At 44.5% G+C, this 26,327-nt stretch overlaps 1 protein-coding gene across 3 annotated transcripts in view; it reads right to left on the bottom strand.

Moving 5' to 3' along the window:
• The window catches only part of LOC126251885 (collagen alpha-1(XVIII) chain-like), a 733,026-nt gene that overhangs the window by 129,681 nt on the left and 577,018 nt on the right, over positions 1–26,327 (bottom strand). For all 3 annotated transcript variants that reach the window (XM_049952585.1, XM_049952587.1, XM_049952586.1), the window contains 3 exons: positions 16,481–16,519; positions 10,431–10,521; positions 1,109–1,191 (listed from right to left, as the gene is read on the bottom strand). In XM_049952585.1, coding sequence (XP_049808542.1) covers positions 1,109–1,191; positions 10,431–10,521; positions 16,481–16,519 — 213 coding nt within the window. The remainder of the gene's footprint in view (positions 1–1,108; positions 1,192–10,430; positions 10,522–16,480; positions 16,520–26,327) is intronic.

Raw genomic sequence — 26,327 nt, 5'->3', positions numbered from 1 at the left:
CAAGGACGGGGATTACATAGTTGCCGCTTCCAAGGGACGTTGAGGCAGGCGCATACACGTGCATTGTGCCTGGTGAAAGCGTGTATCCCGAAAGTTATGTATTCTCTTGCTTGTGTAGAATTTGTCGCTCACCACCATGATCAGCCATGACAACTCACAACAAGTTGAATAAAAATTTACTAATAACTCGCTACGATAATGTATAATTCTCGCATTGCGTAAATCATTCATAGCAGAGCGCTCAGAGCACTACTGAACGCTCTCACTGGCTGTCGGAGAATGCGTGACATAGGTGCACAGCGTAAGTCTAAACTCGACCGCCATCGTTCGTGACTCCAACTTTTTTTAATAGTGATGCTTGGCAGTTCTTGTTAAACAATATTTTGTTTCTTGAGTTAGATATTTCTCTAGATCCAATGGCTGTTTTATTCATAATGGTTGCATACTTTATGATGCCAATTTCGTGCAGGAAGACAGGGGACTTCTACTAGTTATCCTTACTGAGATTTTAAGGACGTTATATATTGAAAAGTCCATGTACGTCACTTGCTAATCAACGTTATATCTATTAATATAGTTCTAGTTACGATTTTTGTATCTTCTTTAGGTCCATAGTTTGTTATCTGCTGATGCGTTTGCCATGTCATGAAACTTGACGTGATTAATAAATCATTATGAGGCAGCTGTCACGATTTTCATCATCTGAAATGTAACATCACGGGTGTGGTTGCCATTCATGCCAGTTATCTGTTGGAACTCTGTTACACTTCGGTAAAAAGAAAAGAAGGGACATCACACCTCTATGCAGGAGCACACAGAATAGATATGTCACTTCAGCCAGTCCCGAGACAGGTTGTGTATTGGAACTTCGTTGAAACTGCGACCCTTCTTGAAGATGTTTTCCACAGGTGGGAACGAAACATTGTGTTTCTCAAAGTAATTCATTCGACCACAGTCTGCTTCTCTGTGTTCTACTTAATAAGTGGTACACTGTATGCATATAAAGCAAAGATAGTGTAGCACCTTAGGTAACTATAGATCCTCTCGTAACCTCATTATTATAATATAATACGCAGAATTAGTAGGTTGATGAACTTGGGAGACTTACCTTGAGCTCCTCCGGATCTGGGGGCGGTCCAGGTAGTCCTGGGGGTCCTGGTGGACCAGCCGCTCCGTCAAGCCCTGGAGGTCCTGCAACGTATTGGAGGCCACATAAAAACCTCTTTCATGTTAGATTTCATATCTGAAGTACAAGATGTCGCCGATAGATTTTGTTCGTTAAAACCAGATGAAGTTCTACATTTCCGGAGAACTTATCTTTTGCGACATGGGCTGCCGTATCCTGTGAAAGCCATCTGTCTGTTGACAGTACAGGAGGCGTTCATATGGTTACTACGCAAACCTCCGTCACAAAGAGTCATGAACGCGTTCGTATACAAGTGACTAATCGCTAGTTTGGTAGCATGTTTGGGACATGCCATCTGTAATGTGTGCACACTATCAATGGTTGTGGCATACATCAATGGATTTAGTGACACTATAGCCAGAAGTCTAATTGATCAAGATCAAGTGAATGGCGAAGCCATGCTGCTGCTGAAATTCCTCGATCAGTCATTAAACGTTATGGTTTCGTACTGTCATACAAGGTATAGTAAACGGGCTGGAGCACGTCGTGTGCCCAGCTGTCTTTCTGAAACAACAGCATTTAATAATAATGCTGGTAATTTGTCGTGCAAAAGTGGCTGAGAAGCAGCACATGTCAACGTGTCCAGATAAGGGTACGGACATAAGAGTTAGCGACTTCCACTGGCGTTTGATGAACATCCCCGTGGCCTTCTTGCTACATCTATATCTACATCTATATAGTCACTCTGCAGTTCACACTTAAGTGCCTGGCAGAGGGTTCATCGAACTACACTCCTGGAAATGGAAAAAAGAACACATTGACACCGGTGTGTCAGACCCACCATACTTGCTCCGGACACTGCGAGAGGGCTGTACAAGCAATGATCACACGCACGGCACAGCGGACACACCAGGAACCGCGGTGTTGGCCGTCGAATGGCGCTAGCTGCGCAGCATTTGTGCACCGCCGCCGTCAGTGTCAGCCAGTTTGCCGTGGCATACGGAGCTCCATCGCAGTCTTTAACACTGGTAGCATGCCGCGACAGCGTGGACGTGAACCGTATGTGCAGTTGACGGACTTTGAGCGAGGGCGTATAGTGGGCATGCGGGAGGCCGGGTGGACGTACCGCCGAATTGCTCAACACGTGGGGCGTGAGGTCTCCACAGTACATCGATGTTGTCGCCAGTGGTCGGCGGAAGGTGCACGTGCCCGTCGACCTGGGACCGGACCGCAGCGACGCACGGATGCACGCCAAGACCGTAGGATCCTACGCAGTGCCGTAGGGGACCGCACCGCCACTTCCCAGCAAATTAGGGACACTGTTGCTCCTGGGGTATCGGCGAGGACCATTCGCAACCGTCTCCATGAAGCTGGGCTACGGTCCCGCACACCGTTAGGCCGTCTTCCGCTCACGCCCCAACATCGTGCAGCCCGCCTCCAGTGGTGTCGCGACAGGCGTGAATGGAGGGACGAATGGAGACGTGTCGTCTTCAGCGATGAGAGTCGCTTCTGCCTTGGTGCCAATGATGGTCGTATGCGTGTTTGGCGCCGTGCAGGTGAGCGCCACAATCAGGACTGCATACGACCGAGGCACACAGGACCAACACCCGGCATCATGGTGTGGGGAGCGATCTCCTACACTGGCCGTACACCACTGGTGATCGTCGAGGGGACACTGAATAGTGCACGGTACATCCAAACCGTCATCGAACCCATCGTTCTACCATTCCTAGACCGGCAAGGGAACTTGCTGTTCCAACAGGACAATGCACGTCCGCATGTATCCAGTGCCACCCAACGTGCTCTAGAAGGTGTAAGTCAACTACCCTGGCCAGCAAGATCTCCGGATCTGTCCCCCATTGAGTATGTTTGGGACTGGATGAAGCGTCGTCTCACGCGGTCTGCACGTCCAGCACGAACGCTGGTCCAACTGAGGCGCCAGGTGGAAATGGCATGGCAAGCCGTTCCACAGGACTACATCCAGCATCTCTACGATCGTCTCCATGGGAGAATAGCAGCCTGCATTGCTGCGAAAGGTGGATATACACTGTACTAGTGCCGACATTGTGCATGCTCTGTTGCCTGTGTCTATGTGCCTGTGGTTCTGTCAGTGTGATCATGTGATGTATCTGACCCCAGGAATGTGTCAATAAAGTTTCCCCTTCCTGGGACAATGAATTCACGGTGTTCTTATTTCAATTTCCAGGAGTGTATTTTCATACTGCTTCTCTTCCATTCCACTCTGGAAAAAGAAACACCTGAATCTTTCCGTTCGAGCTCTGATTTCTCTTGTTTTATTATGATGATCATTTCCCCCTACGTAGGTGGGTGTCAACAAAATATTTTCACATTCGGAAGAGAAAGTTGGTGTTTGAAATTTCGTAAATACATCTCGCCGCAAAGAAAACCGCCTTTGTTTCAGTGACTGCCACCCCAACTCGCGTATCATATCAGTGACACTCTCACCCCTATTGCGCGATAACACGAAACGGGCTGCCCTTCTTTGTACTTTTTCGATGTCCTCCGTCGATCCTACCTGGTAAGGATCCCACACCGCGCAGCATATTCCAGCAGAGGACGGACAAGTGTAATATAGGCTGTCTCTTTAGTGGGTTTGTCGCATCTTCTAAGTTTTCTGCCAACAAAGCGCAGTCTCTGTTTCGCCTTCCCCACAATATTATCTATGTGGTCTTTCCAATTTAAATTGCTCGTAATTCCTAGGTATTTATTCGAATTGACAGCCCTTAGATTTGTGCGATTTATCGTATACCTAAAATTTATCGGATTTCTTTTAGTACCCATGTGGATGACCTCACACTTTTCTTTGTTTAGTGCCAGTTGTCACTTTTCGCACCATACAGAAATTCTCTCTAGATTGTAATTAGAATTGATTGTTTGATGATTTTACTCGCAAACAATCTAAGGGGGCTGCTCAGATTATCACCTAGATAATTTATGGTAATCAGGAACAGCAGAGGGCCTATGACACTACCTTGCGGAACGCCAGATATCACTTCTGTTCTACTCGATGATTTACCATCTATCCTCTCTTTCTAAACGAAGCTGTGACGAAATACACTGCTCTTCCTTGTATCTTCTTTGTTAATCATATCCGGTAACGGGCCCAGACTGACGAACAGTGTTCGAGAATGAGTGGAACGAAAGTTTGGTAAGCTGCTTTCTTTAATAGCGAATTACATTTCCCTACAGTTCCTCCTATGAATGTTAGCCTGACTTCGTCTACTTTTACAAACAGTATTACGTGGACTTTTCACTTAACATTGCTTCAAACGCATTTTAACGACTTTTATTGTTTGTAGTGACTGATCATCAGCTGTATAATAGAACAATAACGGAATTTTCCGCTTACGTGTACGTAATTTGTTGTATACGTCAAGGTTCTACCGTCAGTCACTCCTCCCAGTGTCATTTCTCTGCAGATCTTTCTACGTTTCGCTTCTGTTTCTGAGTTTGCAATGTTGCTGTATGGAACATTGTCTGAGAATGGTCTGATAGAACTTGCGACATTAGTTGTTATGCACTAGATGATTTTCTGTATTATTACTATTAACGTCGTTTGTATCAGTCAACCATTGATACCTCATCATATCATATCCTTTCACGCATACACTGATGAGCCAAAACATGACCGCTGCTCAACACGAGACTGAATGCTGCCTGGTAGTGCTACGGGCACATGATGCGGTATGGAAAGATTCCAGGCGGATCAGAGGCGGTAGGGGAGTCATTACAGCGATGAAACGGGCCGCACATCGGGAAATCTACTGACGACTGGTTGTTTTAGATCGGCACATGGGAATGAGCATGGCTTAAACGGCGAAGCTGCTCGGCTGTTCGCATGCTATCGTCGTGAGCATCTTGGAAAGTGGCTGAAGGACGTTAAAACCACGAGTAGGAGACAAGATGTTGGATGTAAACACCTCACCGCAGAACGTGGAAGTCGGATGCTTACCCACTCTGTAATGTAGGAAAGGTGGCAATCTGTGACAGATATGACGAGAGAATACAATGCAGGTGCAGACACAAGTGTTTCGGAGGACAAGGTTCACTGCGCATTGTTGAACATGGGGCTCTCTGTGGCAGACGACGCCTAGGTGTACTTCCCATGTTGACCCAACGACATCGTTGGTAACGAATGGAGTCAGCATGCGATCATCCGTGTTGGACGATGGATCAATGGAAAATTGCCGTTTGATATCATGAAGCACATTTTTCTTTGGCACATCAGGCCAACGGTCGTGTCTGGATACACCCTCATCCAGGAGGGCGGCTACTGGAAAGAGGCATCGCGCCACGAACTCAGGGCTTTGGGGGCAGTATTGTGCTATGGGGGACAAGAACATCCCATCAACCTGGGATCTCTACAGATTTCTGAATCTCGAGGTTTATCAAGAGGTAGTGAATTTCAGAAGTTTTCTGTTTGTGGAATCCATGTTGATTTCTACATAGGAGACAAAGGAATTAAAGGTAATTGGCTGCCAGTGAACATTGATTTATATCAGAGGCAAGTTGAAAATTTACGCCGGACGGGGATTCGAACCTGGATGTCCTGCTTACTATGAAGATGTGCTACCACGACGTCATTCGGACACAGTGGTCTCCACAACTGCGCAGACTACCGTAGCACGCCTCCAACTTCTACCACAGACTACTGAATGTAGTTCTCCTGCTCATTAGCGTCATTACTCGTGGAATTTCTCCAATTCCCGTAAGAGGTAGAGCTTGGTGTGCATCTGCACGGAAGGGATCATTGGCCGCCAACACCTTAATTCTATAGATGTGGTGTCTGTTCTTTTAGACATTTCCGAAAGAACAAACACCACGTATATTCTACATAGGAGACTTACGGTCTCCGAAAGGGTTATTTGCTTGAACATACACTGTGTTCCACAATCATAAAACAGATTGGCCTATTATTACGTGCATCCGCACCACGAGTCTCCCTGGAACTGAGTTGCCTTCTTTCTTCAGTAGCTTCATGGCATTCGCTGCCCCAGAAAACTGCGATAAACAGGTGTTAGAAGGAGAGTAAAGTTTTCGCATCATCCATATACACATTTCAAAAAAAGGTTTGTATCACCTCGGTTCCGAGAGTTCCGGAACCTGAACAGAAAATTGGAATAGAGATCAACATAAACATCATTTCCGCCCTTTTTATTGCTCATGGAAACCACACAATACATGTTGTACCACCATACAGCGAGACCTTCAAAGGTGGTGGTCCAGATCGCTGTATACACTGGTACTTCTAATTCCCCGTGGCACGTCCATTTACATTGATGCATGCCTATATTCGTCGTGGTATACTATCCACAAGTTCATCAAGGCACTGTTGGTCCAGATTGTTCCACTCCTGGACAGCGATTCGGCGTAGATTCCTCAGAGTGATGGTGGGTCACGTCGTCCATAAACAGTTCTTTGCGATCTATCCCAGGCGTGTTCGGTAGGGTTCATGTCTGGAGAAAAAGCTGGCCACTCTAGTCGAGCGATGTCGTTATCCCGTACGAAGTCAATCACAAGATGTGCAGGATGGGGGCGCTAACTGTCGTCCATGAAGACGAATACCTCGCCAACATGCTGCCGAAATGATTGCACTATCGGCCGAAGGAAGGCATTCACGTATCGTACAGCCGTTACGGCGCCTTCCATGAGCACCAGCGGTGTACATCGGCTGCACATAATGTCACCCCAAAATAGGAGGGAACCTCCACCTTGCTGCACTCGCTGGACAGTGTGTCTAAGGCGTTCAGCCTGACCAGGTTGCCTCGAAACGCGTCTCCAACGATAGTCTGCTTGACGACATATGCGACACTCATCGGTGAAGAGAACGTGATGCCAAACCTGAGTGGTCCGTTCGACATGTTGTTGGTCCCATCTGTACCGCGCTGCATGGTGTCGTGGTTGCAAACATGGACCTCGCCATGGACATCGGAAGTGAAGTTGTGCATCATGCAGCCTATTGCGCACAGTTTGAGTCGTAACACGACGCCGTGTGACTGCACGAAAAGCATTATTCAACATGGTGGCGTTGGCGTCAGGGTTCCTCGTAGCCATAATCGTAGGTATCGGTCATCCACTGCAATAGTAGCCCTTGGGTGGCCTCAGTGAGGCATGTCATCGACAGTTCCTGTCTCTCTGTATCTCCTCCATGTCCGAACAACATCGCTTTGGTTCATTCCGAGACGCCTGGACACATCCCTTGTTGAGAGCCCTTCCTGGCACAAAGTAACCAACAATGCGGATGCGATCGGACCGCGGTATTGACCGTCTAGGCATTACTGAACTACAGACAACACGAGCTGTGTACCTCCTTGCTGGTGGAATGACTGGAACTGATCGGCTGTCGGTCCCTGTCCGTCTAATAGGCGCTGCTCATGCATGCTTTCTGCATCTTTGGGCGGATTTAGTGACATCTCTGAACAGTCAAAGGGACTGTGTCTGTGATATAGTATCCCCAGTCAAAGTCTATCTTCAGGAGTTCTGAGGACCGGGGTGACACAAAACTTTTTTTGGTGTGTGTACATTCATTCAGGTATCTCATTTTGTGCAGATGCCTCATTAGTGTAGAGCGATGTTTTCTATTTCGTGATCACTTATCTCAATATCTGACATCTTCGCGCTCGTGCACTGTTTCGAAAGAGGAATCGTATTCTGATCTTCCACAGCGAAACTACTTCGGAAGACCTGTATTCAATATTTCTGACCTATCTGATCTCCGTTTTAGGTGCCAGTGTGATCACTGAATGACTGAGTAAATGATTTTATCCTCAGATCAGTCAATAAAATTTCGGACTAGAATTCACTGAACGATTCCCGCCTTGCAATACTTCTACTTATTTTGACATCGTCTACTTTTTGTTTCTGAACAATGTTTTGAGTTCCCTTAAATCTGTGATAGAACTTTCTGACAAGGATGTTGAACCGCAGTGGATCTTTTCCACCCCTCACAACCTCCCCCGACACATACCTGCCTAAGAAAGATTGTACAACGCTTCTAAATTTTATCCATGTGTGTTCCACTTCTCCGTCCCTACAGAAGAATATTTCACATTGACTGCTCATATAATCTGCAGTCTATTTCATGCCACACTTGCTAAACGGTATTTTTATCCTATATTATTTACCATTATCTTTAATAGCTGTAGTAATTGATGCCATAACACCCTCATTGTCACTGATTTCCTCTCTCCCCCCTTTCTCTTTACATTGATTAATTAGAAGAGATTAGGTGTGTTAGTTTCTAGGGAATTTAAGACGTAGCCCTGTTGATTCAATTCTCTCACTGTTTGAACGAATTTTGACAAAACGCTTTCAGAATAAAGTTATAAATCCCTGTCCCTGGCATCAGTTTTAGTGATGTAACTTTCCCATTCTATAATTGACAAGCTGACCTCTATATTCTCCAAATTTTCTCTCAAGCGTTGGGCCACTAGAGCTCCTGAAGCAAGTGGTCCATAAAAGAATCCGAATGCTATGTTTGACCCACCTTTGACATGTACCTTATGCAGATTCTTTCAGAATTTGAGCAGCTTTTACTACATATAGAATTCTCTACAGAAATAAATACATCGCCACCACCACCAGTGCCGTCTAGGCTATCCTTGCAATACAGATTTTAATCTGCACTTAAGATTTCGCTGCTATTCATTTTCCATTCGTGGTACTACGAGGGCACTACTTCCTGAAATAAGTTTTGATCTGCTATGGGGCAATAGACCACCAGTTATGGTTTTGAATATATCACAGGCCATCACTAATCGCCTAGACATAGTGCATGGTAGAAGCACGGGTCATATACAAGTGCTTTAAAACTCTCTAAGTACCGATTCAACTATATAACCACCCAAATAAATATACGAGTCTTGGATTTCCATCACATCCACTGGCGACATGCTGTACCGTCGATCCGCTATTAGACTTAATTCCAACACATGTAGGAAGTATCAGTGTAGATCGTGAAAACTTGAAAGATTATGTTTTTAGAAGTATTCTATCCATTATACAGGGTGATTCAAAAAGAATACCACAACTTTAGGAATTTAAAACTCTGCAACGACAAAAGGCAGAGCTAAGCACTATCTGTCGGCGAATTAAGGGAGCTATAAAGTTTCATTTAGTTGTACATTTGTTCGCTTGAGGCGCTGTTGACTAGGCGTCAGCGCCAGTTGATGCTAAGATGGCGACTGCTCAACAGAAAGCTTTTTGTGTTATTGAGTACGGCAGAAGTGAATCGACGACAGTTGTTCAGCGTGCATTTCGAACGAAGTATGGTGTTAAACCTCCTGATAGGTGGTGTATTAAACGTTGGTATAAACAGTTTACAGAGAATGGGTGTTTGTGCAAAGGGAAAAGTTCTGGACGGCCGAGAACGAGTGATGAAAATGTAGCACGCATCCAGCAAGCATTTGTTCGCAGCCCAGGAAAATCGACTCGCAGAGCTAGCAGAGAGCTGCAAATTCCACAATCTGTCCATAACTACCTGAACGTCAACTACCAGAGGCGATGGATCGGCCGCCAGGCAGCCCGTGACAGAGCACTTCATCACTGGCCTCCAAGAAGCCCTGATCTTACCCCCTGCGATTTTTTCTTATGGGTGTATGTTAAGGATATGGTGTTTCGGCCACCTCTCCCAGCCACCATTGATGATTTGAAACGAGAAATAACAGCAGCTATCCAAACTGTTACGCCTGATATGCTACAGAGAGTGTGGAACGAGTTGGAGTATCGGGTTGATATTGCTCGAGTGTCTGGAGGGGGCCATATTGAACATCTCTGAACTTGTTTTTGAGTGAAAAAAAAACCTTTTTAAATACTCTTTGTAATGATGTATAACAGAAGGTTATATCATGTTTCTTTCATTAAATACACATTTTTAAAGTTGTGGTATTCTTTTTGAATCACCCTGTAGAATGAAATCGTTTGCATGTACTTTATTTGTCCTTTGTGTCATACTGTTTCCTGATGCTTTTCACATTGTGATGCCCTTTTACATACAGTGTGACAATGTAAGATTGCTGCAAAAGGCCTGTCTGTCTGAGATTTCCATTAGTGAACTTACATGTGCCACAGGTTTGCTGTCGTGAATGTACATCTACGAGAGGTTTCCAATAATCTACTAGAGGTTTCCAATAGTGGACTCACATTAACCAGAGGTTTTCAGTAGTGGACTTAATTTTACTAGAGTTTTCTAGTTGTGGACTTAGTTCCACCAGCATTTCCGGTTGTGGACTTACTTCTACCACGGGTTTCCGGTGGTGGGCTTACTGCAAGACAATACGTTCACCTTGTGGTCCAGGTGGCCCTGCTGGACCCGGAGGCCCGGCTTCTCCAGTGTCTCCTTTGGGCCCTGGCGGACCCGGGGATGTCTCCAAGCCCTGCCAGAAAATAGAATCCATACTCAGCCAAGTGTTGCTCATGAAACGCCACAAACTGTAACAAGTTTTACAAATATTTTCGACATTCGCAGGACATTACTAATCGACGTAGCATTGAAAGGGCGCTATTTGTAGAGTAAGAGTTCTAAAACTTAATGTGTAAGACTAGACACCTAGATAGATGTATTAGTCAATTATGATTGTAAGTTTACTATGTGTGAATCCCTTGCAGTCAGTTCCTTTGTATGTTAATCACCAATGCTTCAAAGAAAAGGTAATGTTAGTGATAACATTAAAAAACATTGTTACACGTGCGTGGTCTCTACCGGACCTTTTTTCTGTTTCTCTTGTAACTGTCTTGCAGTGGTATTCTCAAGACCCGGTCGTTTTATGATTAGGGTCGCAAAAGGAATAAATAATGATTTGTGTTCTGATATCTGTAGGTGCTGTTAAGCCAGACACAGACTTTCTTTTCATCAGATGGATGAAAATCTGTCAGACATAGGTAACATATGGGGGGAAACAAAATTCGATATTATAAATAATATATTGTAAACTTATGCCATGCCTGTGATAAAACGTTTTCGGGCTTCCAGCTGTGTCAAGTAGTCAAAATCCCATGTGCTTTCGACCGAGTACTCTTTGCATTCTGACAAATTAAGCAACTGCTGGAGGCTGCTGATACATCCTCATATACTCTAGCCACCAGCTGCGATGTCACTGGCGTCCTCAGTATCGCCATATAGGGGCATACAATGACTCTTGGGTCTTACATACGCCTGTGATAGATAGCTTTTGTCACTTTTATAAGGGGCATTCAAATGAAACCCGGTCACTGGTGTAAAGTAAAAGTAACAATTTTGTTAACTCAAAAATGTAGTTATACACAAGACACATACTTAAAAATAGTCTCCAAAACTGTTGGCACATTTATCCCATTGCGACACTAGCCGGTTTATTCCATCCTTGAAGAAGCTGGTAGACTGCTGTCGGATCCAGGCCTGGATCCAGTCTCACACTTCGTCGTCCGTTGCGAATCGATGTCCGCGAATAGCTTGTTTTAGAGGTCCAAACACATGAAAGTCACACGGTGAAAGGTCGGGACTGTACGGTGGATGTTCCAGCGTTTCCCACCGGAACTGCTGCAATGTCGGCTTCTCCACATTGGCCGTGTATGGGCGGGCATTATCATGCAGGAGGATAACGCTATTGGACAACATGCCTCGGCGTTACGGCTTGATGGCTCGTCTAAGGTTCTGTAAAGTGGCTTGATAACGCTGGACATTGATGGTGGTTCCCGTTCCAGGAACTCGACAATCAGTGGACTGGACCCTTGTGGTCAAAAAGGACATTATGACCTTACCGGAATGGATGTGCATGGCCTTTGATTTCTTTGGAGGCGGTGAAGTCGCATGTTTCCAGTGCTTGCTCTGACGCTTGGTTTCCGATCCAAAATGGTGACACCATGTTTCGTCAGCTGGGACAATACGCGACAGAAATCCGTATTACTCCTCATGATAACATTGCAGATGACTCAAAGACAGCGAAATTCAAATATAGCGCTGTTCGGCGGTCAGCTGGTGGGGAACCCACTGCGCACAGATTTTTTGAAAGTGCAAGTGTTGGTGAATTATGGTGTGGGCGGTACCCACGCTAATACTCAGTAACCGATGGATCTCGTCCACGGTGATTCTGCGGTTGTCCAAGACTAAAGCATTCACTTCCGGAACCATTTCCGGTGTGATGACACGATGAGTCTGTCCAGGACGAGCGTCGTCTTCCAGTGACTCGCGCACCTCAAGGAATTGTTTGGGCCATTCCATAACACTTCAATGACTCAGACTGTAGTCACCGTACACAGCCTTCATCCGTCGATACATTTCACGGCCTCCAACCCCCTCCGCCGCCAAAAATCGAATCACTCCTCTTTGTACATGCTTGTATTGTATTGTATTGTATTGTAGGGAACTGGGGACCCAGAAACGACGGAGCCCGCCGTAGCCCTCCCCTGGATTGGTGCAGCGCCAGCAGCAGTCGTAAGTCACTGGGTATTCACGTGAACATAAACCCTGCTATAATGTTCACCAGGAACTGGAAAGACATGCTGCAGCAGATCCGTGCAACTCTTAAATTGTACACGGTCAGAGAACTTAATCTACTACAAAAAGTCACAATTGCCAGTAAATTTAGCTACCTGGCGCAGATACTTCCGGCGCCACCCCCTGTAGTTGACAGCATTCAGAGGGCGCTTTGCTGGTTTGTGATACGGAACAACATTTTCAATGTCGCCTTTGAGACTTTGGTCTTACCACTTACAAAGGGAGGCCTCAACTTAATTGATGCACGAGTCGAAAGTCGGGTTCTGCTGATCAATCGATTTAGGAAGACCGTCGAGGCTTCTCTGGACAACATTGCCAGGAGCCTCCTGGACAGATGGGGGCCATGTCATCTCGAACCTCCCGTGGATGTATCGACCATTCCGCCGTCACTTACCTACGTGCGACAGTACTGCCTGGATTTTAGCTACTTTTATAAGGATCGTCCATCGCACTCCAGATCTTCCAGCATAACGAACAAGGCCGTTTATACTTTCCTAATGAATTCGACCAAACGGAATTTAGTGGAACAGAAATGGCCAAATTACAGCTGGAACATTATTTGGAGAAATATATTCAGTGACGTCCTCCCTAGTGCCGTCAAATCCACCTGGTACATGGTAGTCAACGATAAGATTCCCACCAACGACAAGCTGCACAGAATCCATCTCGCAGATTCCCCAGCCTGTACTATTTGTGGACTAGTGGATACACTGATTCATCGACTAACGGCTAAAGAGATTACCGACCTCCTATGTAAGAGGTTGGCTATTATTGACCGAACAACTGCAAGACACATCGACAAGACTGAGCTTTTGTGGCCACAGAAGCTACGCTACCCCCGATCAAACAATAACGCAGCTCTTTGGATGATAGGACATACACTCGCCTACGTCACCCAACATCGTACGGCCTCTTATGAGGACTACTGTTCTTACATAGAATACGAAAATTATAAACTGAAACCCAACAAGACTTACACCTCTTCATTTGGAAACATGTTGGACATTATGATTGCAAAGTCCTGAACAGTATGTAACGAATCAACGAATTCCAGTAAGCTCCGAACGCACGGACAAACGAAGAGTCTTTACTCTTCTTCGCAGTGGCAAGCACGTTCCTCTACTTTAACTTGTTTAGCGGAAGAGTTATTTACTTTCGGTTTAATTTTCATTTTAATTCAATTATTTTACTTTTCCAATTCCACTGCTTGAAGATCGTTTTTTTTTTTACTTCTGGAAGAGTTACTCTGATTTCTTTCCTCAAGATGATACTGCTGTAAATAGTAACCACAGGCTTCCAGAGAATTAAATACAGATTCCTCTTTGGGTGCGGAAGAGCACTTTTATTTGATGCATTTGATATAGCATTTTAAAAAAAGTGGTACACAACCCCATAACAGGCTACAGCTGTCCACACACCCCAACGCCGCCCCACACCGAACCCAGGGTTATTGTGTGGTTCGGCCCCCAGTGGACCCTCCCGGGAACGTCTCATACCAGACGAATGTAACCCCAAATGTTTGCGTGGTAGACTAATAATGGTGTATGCAGTGTTTGCGCAGCAATCGCCGACATTGTGTAACTGAGGCGGAATAAGGGGAAGCAGCCCGTATTCACAGAGGCAGATGGAAAACCGCCTTAAAAACCATCCACAGACTGGCCGGCACACCGGACCTCGACACTAATCCGCCGGACGGATTCCTGCCGCAGACCGGCACGCCTTCCCGCCTGGAAAGCAGTGCGTTAGACCCAAAGACCTTGTAAAAAATAACTAGACTCACTGATGGCGCTGCAGTCGCGGGATAATTTGAACCTTCGGCTGGACGCCATTATAGTGGTTGTAGTCTGATGTGCTGTGTAGTATTGTTGTTTATGAAGACCCTGATTCAACGTTGTATATTGGTTGGGGCGTACATACAGTATTTGTTACTCGTAATTCTACTGTCTGTACGTTCCAATCAAAAGAAGTACAATGGTGAAGAGTTATGCAGCGATTAATTGTACAAATAAATTCGAGAAAGGAACGAATATTACATTTCACAGGTATGTGGATATTTTAAGTTTTTTGTATGTCAGTGCACTTGCTTAATAAATGTTTTTGTAACACGGTATTAGCATAATGTCTGTGCATCTATTTGCAGGTTTCCATTCTCAAAACCACAGCTGTTACAAAAATGGTTACACGCTGTCAGGAGGCAAGATTTCCGACCGACAGAATACCATTTTTATGTTCTGATCATTTTGAAGAAAGTTGGCTGATCGGTAGTGTTTTCATGGCCTAGGTTAAGTTGAAACTTGATAATTTGGTCGTGGGTTGCCAAAGCGCTATGCCATATATAACGCACTTCTCGTCATAAAATCTAAAGCAAGGTAGAGTCAGAAAATATCCATATAGTGGGCAAATCTTCGAGTATTTTGATGCATTTTGCGTTCATGTATCGTAAAGGAACTACGAAAAATGCTAGGGGTCCAGTACATAACTTTTAGCTACGGCAGATACCATGTAGAACGTAAGATAAATTCATAAACAGAGACTAGTTGCTGTTTGTTTATAAATTAAAAAGTATATTGCAGTAACCTATTTAAATGAGGCATTATGTTTGTGACCTAACTCGAGGGAAGGCATTTTATAACCAAAAGCGATGTATAAACATTCGAACTCCGCGCGTCAGTTTACCACTCTAATGGCCGCCGGCCAGCTATTCAATTTGTCCGCTCTTCACAGTCGACCACTCGTGCGGTTGTGGGGGCCTGGTTAGACCGCACGGCTAACCGGGCGGGCTTGCACCTGCTTACTCGCCTCCATGTTCGGTAGTGGATGATAACTTGTGTGACTACCTTCTCTTCGGCGTGAAACCACACTGGCGCTGTGCAACATCAAACGGTGCGCACGCGTCAGTCTCTCTACCAATAGATGGCGTCACGATACTCGCAGTTACTTGGTGCCACCTTACGTCTAAGGCAAAGGTAGACGCACTAACCAGGTTTCTTTGAATGAACCTCATACAATAGGTTTGAAGTTAAACAAAGCGATCATTTTCTCTGTGTTCATTCTGTTGATACAGTACTTTGAATTTTGATATACCATCTACCTGAGTAGTGTCACTTTGAAAGAGTTATAGTAGGTTTGGAGCCACAAGACGTTGTTCATGCTAAAACATTTTGTATTATAATGTAGTTTGCTAACCAATAGCGTACATCCAGCTTAGAGCCAAAAAAGACACCTCAACTTATGTAACTACTTTTTTAATGTCTAATTAAACAAATGTGTTATGTAAGTCATTATTATACAAATATAAAAGCATTGTGAAGCTGATTCTTTCCATTCACAGGTTTAGGAAAATGATCGGACATGACATTAAACAGTTTGCTACAGTCCTACTAAGGTAGGCATGAGTCAAAGTATTTATTGTTTTGCTTAATAGAGTTGTGTAATCAACGAGCACGAACTTGGACCATGCAATCTATGAAGCTGGTTATAATGTTTTAATCATAACCTCCAAAGAATTAAGTTACGCATTTATTAATTTATTTATTTTGCAACTACAGGTTTGCAGTCCGGATACACACTGAGATTCCCGCGTCACAGTGCCATACCAGGCCGCTACATGAGCCAATTCCACGTCATCAGTGGGCTGCGTCATTTTGATTTGGCTCCCCTAGACTGCAGACCTGTAGCTGCAAACGAACAAATTAATTGCATAACTTAATTCTTTTCGAGGTTATAATCAAAACATTATGACCACATCTGGTAATCTACTTGTGAATGTATTAGCGGTCATTGCATAAGCATGTAGTAGGAAATAAACAGATGGAAGGTCAGAAACCCTCACAGAAAAAAGCGTACTGCTAAACACTTACCGGAATTGGGGCCGGTTCTACTTCAATGGGATAACCGTCCTGAAACATTACAAAAAGAAGTACAGTGAATTCATTTCGTATTGTAGTACACGGTCCAGTCACGTTAATGTGACCCACCTGTGTTCGACGTCTACTTGCAATAACCACTCAGAGGCAGCTGGTCGCAGCACCAACAGTGGAGAGTATATAAAGTGCGTCGGGAAACGCGGGAAACAGTGCAGTCATTGTCGTAATGTGGAAAGGTAGCGATTTATCTGACGTCCAAAACGACATGATCACTGACTTTCACCGAGCGAGGTGGCGCAGTGGTTAGCACACTGGACTCGCATTCGGGAGGACGACGGTTCAATCCCGTGTCCGGCCATCCTGATTTAGGTTTTCCACGATTTCCCTAAATCGCTACAGGCAATTGCCGGGATGGTCCCTTTGAAAGGGCGTGGCCGACTTCCTTCCCCGTCCTTCCCCAATCCGATGAGACCGATGACCTCGCTGTCTGGTCTCCTCCCCCACAACAACCCAACCCAACCCTCGCTGGCTTTCAGGCCAAGGGTAGATGCATTTCCGAAACCGCTTAGTTTAGTGCTGCCACGGTTAAAGTGTACGGAGTGGTGCATGGCAAAATGGCGCTTTCCAAAGCCGGCGCCGAGCCAACCGTGGTGCACCACGGTCCATATGTGATTGACGGCTGCGGAGGTGTGTACCGGCGAGTAGAGGTACAACTGTTGAGCAACTGATCGCCCACATGGACCAATGGGCTACGAACAGTGTCTCCTCAACTAATATTCAGTAAACGTTGCTGCATATGTGCCTCCGCAGCAGGCGCCTGGGTCATGCACCCATGCTGACAGCTGTTCATTGGCGACGAAGGATGGCATTTGAACACAACCGCAACTGGACGTCCGATATGAGGCGACAGGTGGCCTTTCCAGATGTTATGCTCCATCGGACACATGGCCGATGGCATGTACGGCGTGAAACGTCTGAAGGCAAACACCCCGCGTGCGTAATGGCCTGGAGAATGTTTTCGTGGCATTCCCTGCATCATCTCGATGTTCTAGAAGGCACAGTGGATCAATCTAAGTATGCATCTGGCCCTGGAGACCATGTCCACCCCTACATGTGGTTTGTTTTTCATCGGCACGATGGCATCTACGAGCACGGCAATGCAACATGTAACACAGCTCGCAGCGTACGTGCATGGTCCGAAGAGCATCTGGAGTTAATTGTACTCCCCTGGCTACCAAACTCCCCGTAATTAATCCCAATCGAAAGTCTGTAGGACGACGTTGACCGGGCTGTTCGCGCCACGGATCATCAACCGAGAAACGTAGCGCAGCTGACCACAGGACTGGAGTCGGCATGGCTCGACATGCCTGTCGGTACGCTCCAAAGCCTCATCGACTCTCTTCCTGCACGTCTCGTAGCGGTCCGCGCTGTAACAGGTGGTTATTCAGCCTTTTGACAGGTCGTCACATTAATGTGACTGAACAGTTTATAAACTGTGGTAAAGAAACTTGGAAAATGTGAAGCAGCTGGTCATCAGACGACATGAAATTTATGTAGCTCTATGTTTTTTATTGATGACAATTTAAACCAATTTTTGGGAGGCTGAAGTTGGTAAGTAGACACAAACCTACTCGCTTTTATTTTCCATCACCTGCCATCGCGAAAATTCTAATAAGTTGCTTTATACATTAGTATACAGATAAACACTTGATGATACAAATATAGTTTCCGAAACCGGTCATGTGTTTGGATAAAGATTTTTAACAGTAGCAACGATCCTTGTTATTCAACGCGGAATAATTATGTACATCGTTGGAAGTTCGGTAGAACGAATGATTGTACAATTTGCGTTTCACATCCTGTGAAAATATGTTCCGAGAGAAAATATTCGCGAACACAAATCTTCCTCCGCATGATGGCAATGTAAGCTCTCACCCCTGTAATTTTAAGAGATCCGACCGTGAACGTAATGGCTGGCTGTCGGACTATAGGATGAGGGACTTTCTTTAGCCACGATCACACAAAATATTAATCTACTGCCTACCTTTACTTTCCGTAACTGTAATTATTTACTAAAAAAAAATTGTCATAAAAGATGGTATGCTTCCTCTGAAATAAAAGATGACGTCCTTTAACTTAATTTATTCATATTCTCATAATGAAAAACACGTCTATCTACACTGCTCAACAAAAGTTCGGAATACTATAGTAAGGGACCGATGACCATCGCAGTCTGGTCCCTTTAATCCCACAAACCAACCATACTATCGTAAAAAGGGCTCACTGACACAGGCACTTCATGCGTTATCCAGTTGCGGCCCATATACTGGACGGTGTTTACTAGTGCCATGCTTTGTGGCCGTTTCCCAGTCACGTAAACATACCGCTGTCGCCGCCGCACACCGCGAGCAGTCCAGTATCAACAACAGCTTCATTCAGTTTGTGTTCAGCACTGCAGTAACACGCCACGTGGAGGCATATAACATTTTAACAGAGTGAAATAGCGGCTTAACTTTCAGCCGGTCGTACACAGCAAGATGTTGCCGATCGGTTACGTGTCACTCAAGTGGTGTGTCTAGGAAGTGGAGAAAGTACAGAAATCGGGAAATACGAATGATAGATCTCACAGTGGTCATTCTCCTACCGCATGATTGTTTCGTTCAGCTCTCTGCTCGCAGGCGCCCAACATCAACTGCCAGAAATATTCGAAATGACTTCTCCTTAGGAATAGGGATACGAACAGTATCTCAGACCAAACAGTACGTAGAAGATTGCATCAGGATGGTCTTCATTCCAGGAGAGCAATGACAAGTTTTGCACGTTTTCTGACGAAACCATGATTGGTTTGAGATGCGCTAGACGACACAAGGAACGCCGATGCGTTCAGGAAGTCCATCAGTTTGCGGGTGGAAGTATAATGTTCTGGGCGTCGATAATGATGGGACGGCGTACCCCTCTAATTCCCATCTATGGCAATTTAACTGATACTCGATACTTTCAAGATGTCCTACAAAAGATTGTAAGGCCCTGCAGACGTGAAGTCGCTGACAATTTCGTGCTAGTCGATGACAATGGAAGACCGAACCGTACACTAGGAGTGTCTCGCTATCTCCAAAGATCCAACATCCACCGAACGTATTGAACAGCACAGTACCCAGACATGAAGGCAATGCAGCATGCATGGGACCTGTCGAACATGGCCATTGCACAGCGTTCGAATTCGCCTGACCATCTTCAGAACCTCAAATCTTCGAATGTTCTAATGTGTGTGAAATCTTATGGGACTTAACTGCTAAGGTCATCAGTCCCCAAGCTTACACACTACTTAACCCAAATTATCCTATGGACAAACACACACACCCATGCCCGAGGGAAGACTCGAACCTCCGCCGGGACCAGCCGCATAATCCATGACTGCAGCGCCCAAGACCGCTCGACTAATCCCGCACGGCTTCAGAACCTCACTGAAGCTGCTACTGAGGAGTCGGACCTCGTACCCCAAGATAAAATTGATGGTCTCATCCAGAGCATGCCTCGCAGGAGATAAAGATTTTCACTGTTTTTGTTTTTTAAAATGTACACATAGGAGAGAGCCTGCTTTGTTTTGTAACGATTTTTTGTAACTAACCAAAACTGTTCTTGTTTTCACAAGGAATTATCTTTAATTAATAAGGTACTGTACAAACCTCAATGGGTGTACAGTAAGAAGTCATTGTAGGAAATTACACTACTGTCCATTAAAATTGCTACACCAAGAAGAAATGCAGATGATAAACGGGTATTCATTGGACAAATATATTATACTAGAACTGACATGTGATTACATTTTCACGCAATTTGGGTGCATAGATCCTGAGAAACCAGTATCCAGAACAACCACCTCTGGCCGTAATAACGGCCTTGATACGCCTGGGCATTGAGTCAAACAGAGCTTGGATGGCGCGTACAGGCACAGGTGCCCATGCAGCTTCAACGCGATACCACAGTTTATGAAGAGTAGTGACTGGCTTATTGTGACGAACCAGTTGCTCGGCCACCATTGACCACACGTTTTCAATTGGTGATAGATCTGGAGAATGTGCTACCCAGGGCAGCAGTCGAACATTTTCTGTATCCAGAAAGGCCCGTACAGGACCTGCAACATGCGGTCGTGCATTATCCTGCTGAAATGTAGTGTTCCGCAGGGATTGAATGAAGGGTAGAGCCACGGGTCGTAACACATCTGAAATGTAACATCCAAAGTGCCGTCAATGCGAACAAGAGATGACCGAGACGTGAAACCAATGGCACCCCATACCATCACGCCGGGTGATACGCCAGTATGGCGATGACGAATACACGCTTCCAATTTGCGTTCACCGCGATATCGCCAAACATGGATGCGACCATCATGATGCTGTAATCAGAAGCTGGATTCATCCGAAAAAATGAAGTTTTGCCTTTCGTGCACCCAGGTTTGTCGTTGAGTACGCCATCGCAGGCGCTTCTGTCTGTGATGCAGCGTCAAGGGTAACCGCAGCCATGGTCTCCGAGCTGATAGTGCATGCTCCTGTAAACGTCGTCGAACTGTTCGTGCCGATGGCTGTTGTCTTGTAAACGTCCCCATCTGTTGACTCAGGGATCGAGACGTTGCTGCACGATCCGATACAGCCATGCGGATAAGATGCCTGTCATCTCGACTGCTAGTGACACGAGGCCGTTGCGATCCGTATTACCCTCCTGAACCCACCGATTCCATATTCTGGCAACAGTCATTAGATCTCGACCAACGCGAGCAGCAATGTCGCGATACGATAAACCGCAATCGCAATAGGCTACAATCCGACCTTTATCAAAGTCAGAAACGTGATGGTACGCATTTCTCCTCCTTACAGGAGGCATCACAATAATGTTTCACCAGCCAACGCCGGTCAACTGCTGTTTGTGTATGAGAAATCGGTTGGAAACTCTCCTCATGTCAGCACGTTGTAGGTGTCGCCACCGGCGCATATTTTGTATGAATGCTCTGAAAAGCTAATCATTTGCATATCACAGCATCTTCTTCCTGTCGGTTAAATTTCGCGTCTGTAGCACGTCATCTTCGTGGTGTAGCAATTTTAATGGTCAGTAGTGTTTGATATTCCAAACTTTTATTGAGGTGTGTATATCGTACTCATTCACTTTGATTAAACTGACAAACTCCAAAAATCATGCCCTATGAAGAAGGTCACGGATATTTCGACATTCCTGTTTTATGAAATACTCTTGCCATTACTCCCTTAATCACTTTTACATTAATTCCGTGTATTTTTAACCACCGATTCTTTTAATACATGCTCACTCGACCGAGTCCGCCCCACTACAGTACTGACTTCGCGCGTTTGCTGTTTACTTCCATTGTCGGCGCCCCACAACAGCGCCCTGTCCGCCAGAAAAGGCCGTAGACTACAGAAACTTCTAGAAGCTAAGGCTTGTCAGCTAGCGCCTGCTGCTAGCTCGCTAGCTGGTAAGAATATCCATCACAGTATCCTTTCAATAGTATTTCCTGACCAGTTGATATGTTCGTACAAACTTACACCTAATTTCTTCACTGTTTTCTGTTATGATACCGGAACACCGTCAAGAAGAATAGATGGCAATTGTTCTCGGAATCCTGGACTCATTAATTTCTGATGGGATACTAGGATTACTTGTGACTTTTTCCATTTAGTTTAAATCTCGTATTTTGCGCTCATGTTTTCGCTGAAGACAGATCGTCATTCAACTGGACGATCGCAGTACTGATATCTTCAGGTCTGGTACTTAGGTAAAGCTGTAGTTAGTCGGCGGACGGAACCGACGAGACATTCATTGACATACAAGAAAAACATAAATGGACCTAGTGTTGTCCCTTGTGACACTCCTGAGAAAACATGCTTCCATGACGACTTTTCATTCCCACAGACAACATATTGCTGTCTGTTTTTCAAATAGCTTTCAGGCCATTTCAGCGTACTGTATGAAAAATTTAGCTGTCGCATTTTTCTGAGCAGTATGTAAGAGTTGACAGCATAGAAAGTTTTGCTGAAATCTAACAGTGTCAATAACGTAGCCTTAAAGTTGTCCATTCTCAAGATTCTAACATTAGCTATATTGCGAACTAAAGAAGCAAATCTTTTCCCAAGCGATTGAAAGTAATATTTTGTACGCTACTTTATGACTCCACAATGTATTTACACGAACATAATGTGCAGTAATGCCACACCAGTAACTGTCTTAATGACTTAAAATTTCGGAGCTGCTGTTGTCTACGTTACTTCGCACAATTTCCAAGCGAATTTGAAGCGATGGACGATTTCTTTCGGTGTCTCTCTATTCCTCTAACATTTCCTTATAGACCAGTATCATGTTCTTCAGATTTGTTCTTCATATCGTTATGAGCCTTGTAATTAGATAGTAAGTACAAGAAACGGTGGGGGTGGAAGGTGGCTTGGCGTTGTGTGGCCGCACGTCCTTGACACACTATAAACACGTTTATTAACAATAAATGTCAACAAATCAGAGCATATGAATTAGATCAAAAACAAGAAAATAGCCAGCGCTCAACTCGTAAGTATGCAAGACTTAACAAATAGGACAACATAACAAACAGTAAAATCATCTGCTCCTTACGATACCCTTACCTTCACAAGCATTGCACAAAACAGTATACAATCACACCATAAATAATTATGTAAGCTGTAAAGGAACGGCAAAAAAGAATAAAATAATCTAATACTAGCTCAGAACACAATAACCACAAAATGTACCCCAACAGAAGCAACCACACAAAAGCCCCAATCTAATACTAATATAATCACTTAACAAGATGAACACTAAGTAGATACAGCACACAGTGAACCAGGCTGCCAACTGCTAACCATAAGTCACAACAAATGAGATCAACAGTTTATCCATAGACAGCAGTAGAGGAGAGAACAGACAATACATTGAGCACAATGTCCGTATACAGGGTGATCAGAAACAGTCTGATAAGCTGCATTTGGGGTATTATCCTACCCAAATGTAGGAACGTAGTGGGTATTAAATTAATAATCTATACAGATATTCAACAAGAGAACCTCGTTTGAAATATTGATGGAGAAATAACTTTTAGGTTAATGTCACATTTCACCTGCAATGTAGACGCCCTGGGGAGGAAGCGTTCCTGTTGCCGGTATTAAACATAACCGTAAGCTGTAGCTTGGCCTATCCGGAAAGCCGTGCTTGCGCAGTGTCACAAACAAGGTGTAACTAGGTACCACGATTGAAATGTTGAGGGCTGGTTGTGTATTTTTAAAAACAAGCTATAATTGTCAGAAACAATGCATTCTGTTTTTGAGTCACTTATGTCCAAGGTAGTGTTACAATTAATTTCGAAACGTTTTCAGGTACTTTTCAAGTATTTATTAAATGTAAGAGTATCGCGTTACATATTAATGCCCTATAGAAACTTCGATAGTATCTGAAAACGTTTAGAAATTAATTGTAGCACAATTTTGACGTATGTGGTTCAAAAACAGAATGTACTGTTTCTGATTATTATACTTTGTTTTCAAAAATACACCGACAGTTGCCAACATTTCAATCGGGATGCTGAGTTACATCTTGTTTTCGACACTACGTGTGCACCGTTTACCGTATAGGCCATGCTGCAGCTTACGGTTAAGTTTAATACCGGCAACAGAAACGCTTCCTCCCCAGGGCGTCAGGGCGTCTACATTACAGGTAAAATGTGACATTATTCTAACAGTTGTTTCTCCATCAACATTTCAAACGCGGTTATTTTGAAGAATATTTTTATAAATTATTAATTTAATACCCACTACGTTCCTGCTTTTTACATTTTTATCAGATCATTGTTTAGTTTCAGGATGGCCTTGGCTCCCTTATTTCTATCTATGGCCGGCCGAAGTGGCCGTGCGGTTAAAGGCTCTGCAGTCTGGAACCGCAAGACCGCTACGGTCGCAGGTTCGAATCCTGCCTCGGGCATGGATGTTTGTGATGTCCTTAGGTTAGTTAGGTTTAACTAGTTCTAAGTTCTAGGGGACTAATGACCTCAGCAGTTGAGTCCCATAGTGCTCAGAGCCATTTTCTGTCTATGGAAGTTCGCACATTTGCGAGTTAGAAATTATAAATACCATGATGAGAATATTGGGGAATGTGCTTTTTCCGGCTTTTAAACAGATCGCCTCTATAGATTGACAGTAAGTATACACAAACTTAATCGCTTTTATTTTCCTTTACCTGTCATTGCTAAAATCCTAATAAGTTGCTTCATATATTGTATACGGATAAACAGGTGATGATAAAATTTTTTATTCAAATGCACGACCGGCTTTGCAAACTATATTTGCAACAGTCGCAGCGGCCTTTTCATTCCTCTCCACTATTGCGATGTAATTCGACACGGCACGAGTAGGGAGAAAACTAGGCAGAAAAAACCGTGGTCGCTTGTGGGTGTAACATCTGCCACATTTGTCTACCTTACATGTCAGTGCGTAAAACGCAAAGTTAGGATGGTTTCGGACAGCTGAATTACGTGATTACCTTGGGCTACGTCTACTTCATCTGCTGCTCAGTGCACAACACCCCAGTACATCAGAGATTAAATACCCGTCGTCTCGCCATTATCGAAACAAAAGGAGCAGCTGTGCTCACTCATAAAACAGAAGTATTGCCACACCCTTTCTCTACTGCTGCTGTCCGCCTCTGAAACAAGCCGCCCTGCACTCTACGCACAATTCAGTGCCCTACTGCTCTTAATAAGAAGCTGGAGCAGTTCCTTTTGTAATCCTCATAAAATTTCCCCGAAAATTAACGTACGTGGCCAATTTTCCCTCTGTCAAATAGCGAAGCCAATGTTCCTATCTTCTCCCACTAATGTTTTTTTCTCCTTTTCTTTCCCCATGAATCTCGCCATCTTTTCCCTTACAACCTATTCATTAACCATGTGTTATCACGTTCCTCTTTCTCTCCCTCTTCCACCTCTTTCTCTCACTCCCATTGCCACTGGCGCTAATAATCAAAACCTACCTTCTCGTAAATTCCATTTATTGTTGTGCTCATCAAAAACGGACATAAATTGTGTGTTTCTTTATCTGTGCTATTATAATTTTTAATTTCTGAAAGTAATGTAACATGCATATCGCAACAGATGTATGTAAAATATGAAGAATGCCTGATTAGGTGCAAGAGAGGACCTCATAGCTCTAATTTTACCAGGTTAAATAAATAAGTATTTATCCCATAGTTCTTTCACTCTCACATCACAGCAACTGTTAAAACAATGCCTTTATTACATATTACAAACAAAACCCAGATTTAGTACCTTGTCAGTTTTACCGAATGTTACCAACGTGTGCCAATATCTCTAATATGGCAATTCCTATTCGTCTTTAGAGTCTTTACCACCATCCAGAACAAACACTCATACTGTATTGCTCTCGAAATGGACCACCTGCTCAAAGTTACAACGAAAGGTAGGCTGTGCCAACGTTTGTGAAAACTGTAACATCCAAAATATCAGTCCCAAATGAATATTCATTCATAAGGACGTTTACAAAACTACACAGATCAAAAAAGGTTTTGCATCACCTCCGTTCAGAGAGTTCCGGAACCTGTACAGAAAACTGGAATAGAGATCAACATAAACATCATTTCCGCCCTTTTTATTGCTCGCATGCTGTACCACCATACAGCGGGACCTTCAAAGGTCGATAGGGTTCATGTCTGGAGAACATACTGGCCAGTCTAATCGAGCGATGTCGTTATCCTGAAGGAAGTCATTCACAAGATGTGCACGATGGGGACGCGAATTGTCGTCCATGAAGACGAATGCCAC

Source organism: Schistocerca nitens, chromosome 4 (assembly GCF_023898315.1).
Source record: "Schistocerca nitens isolate TAMUIC-IGC-003100 chromosome 4, iqSchNite1.1, whole genome shotgun sequence".
Lineage (NCBI taxonomy): Eukaryota > Metazoa > Arthropoda > Insecta > Orthoptera > Acrididae > Schistocerca > Schistocerca nitens.
This window is presented reverse-complemented; position numbering and strand designations above follow the sequence as displayed.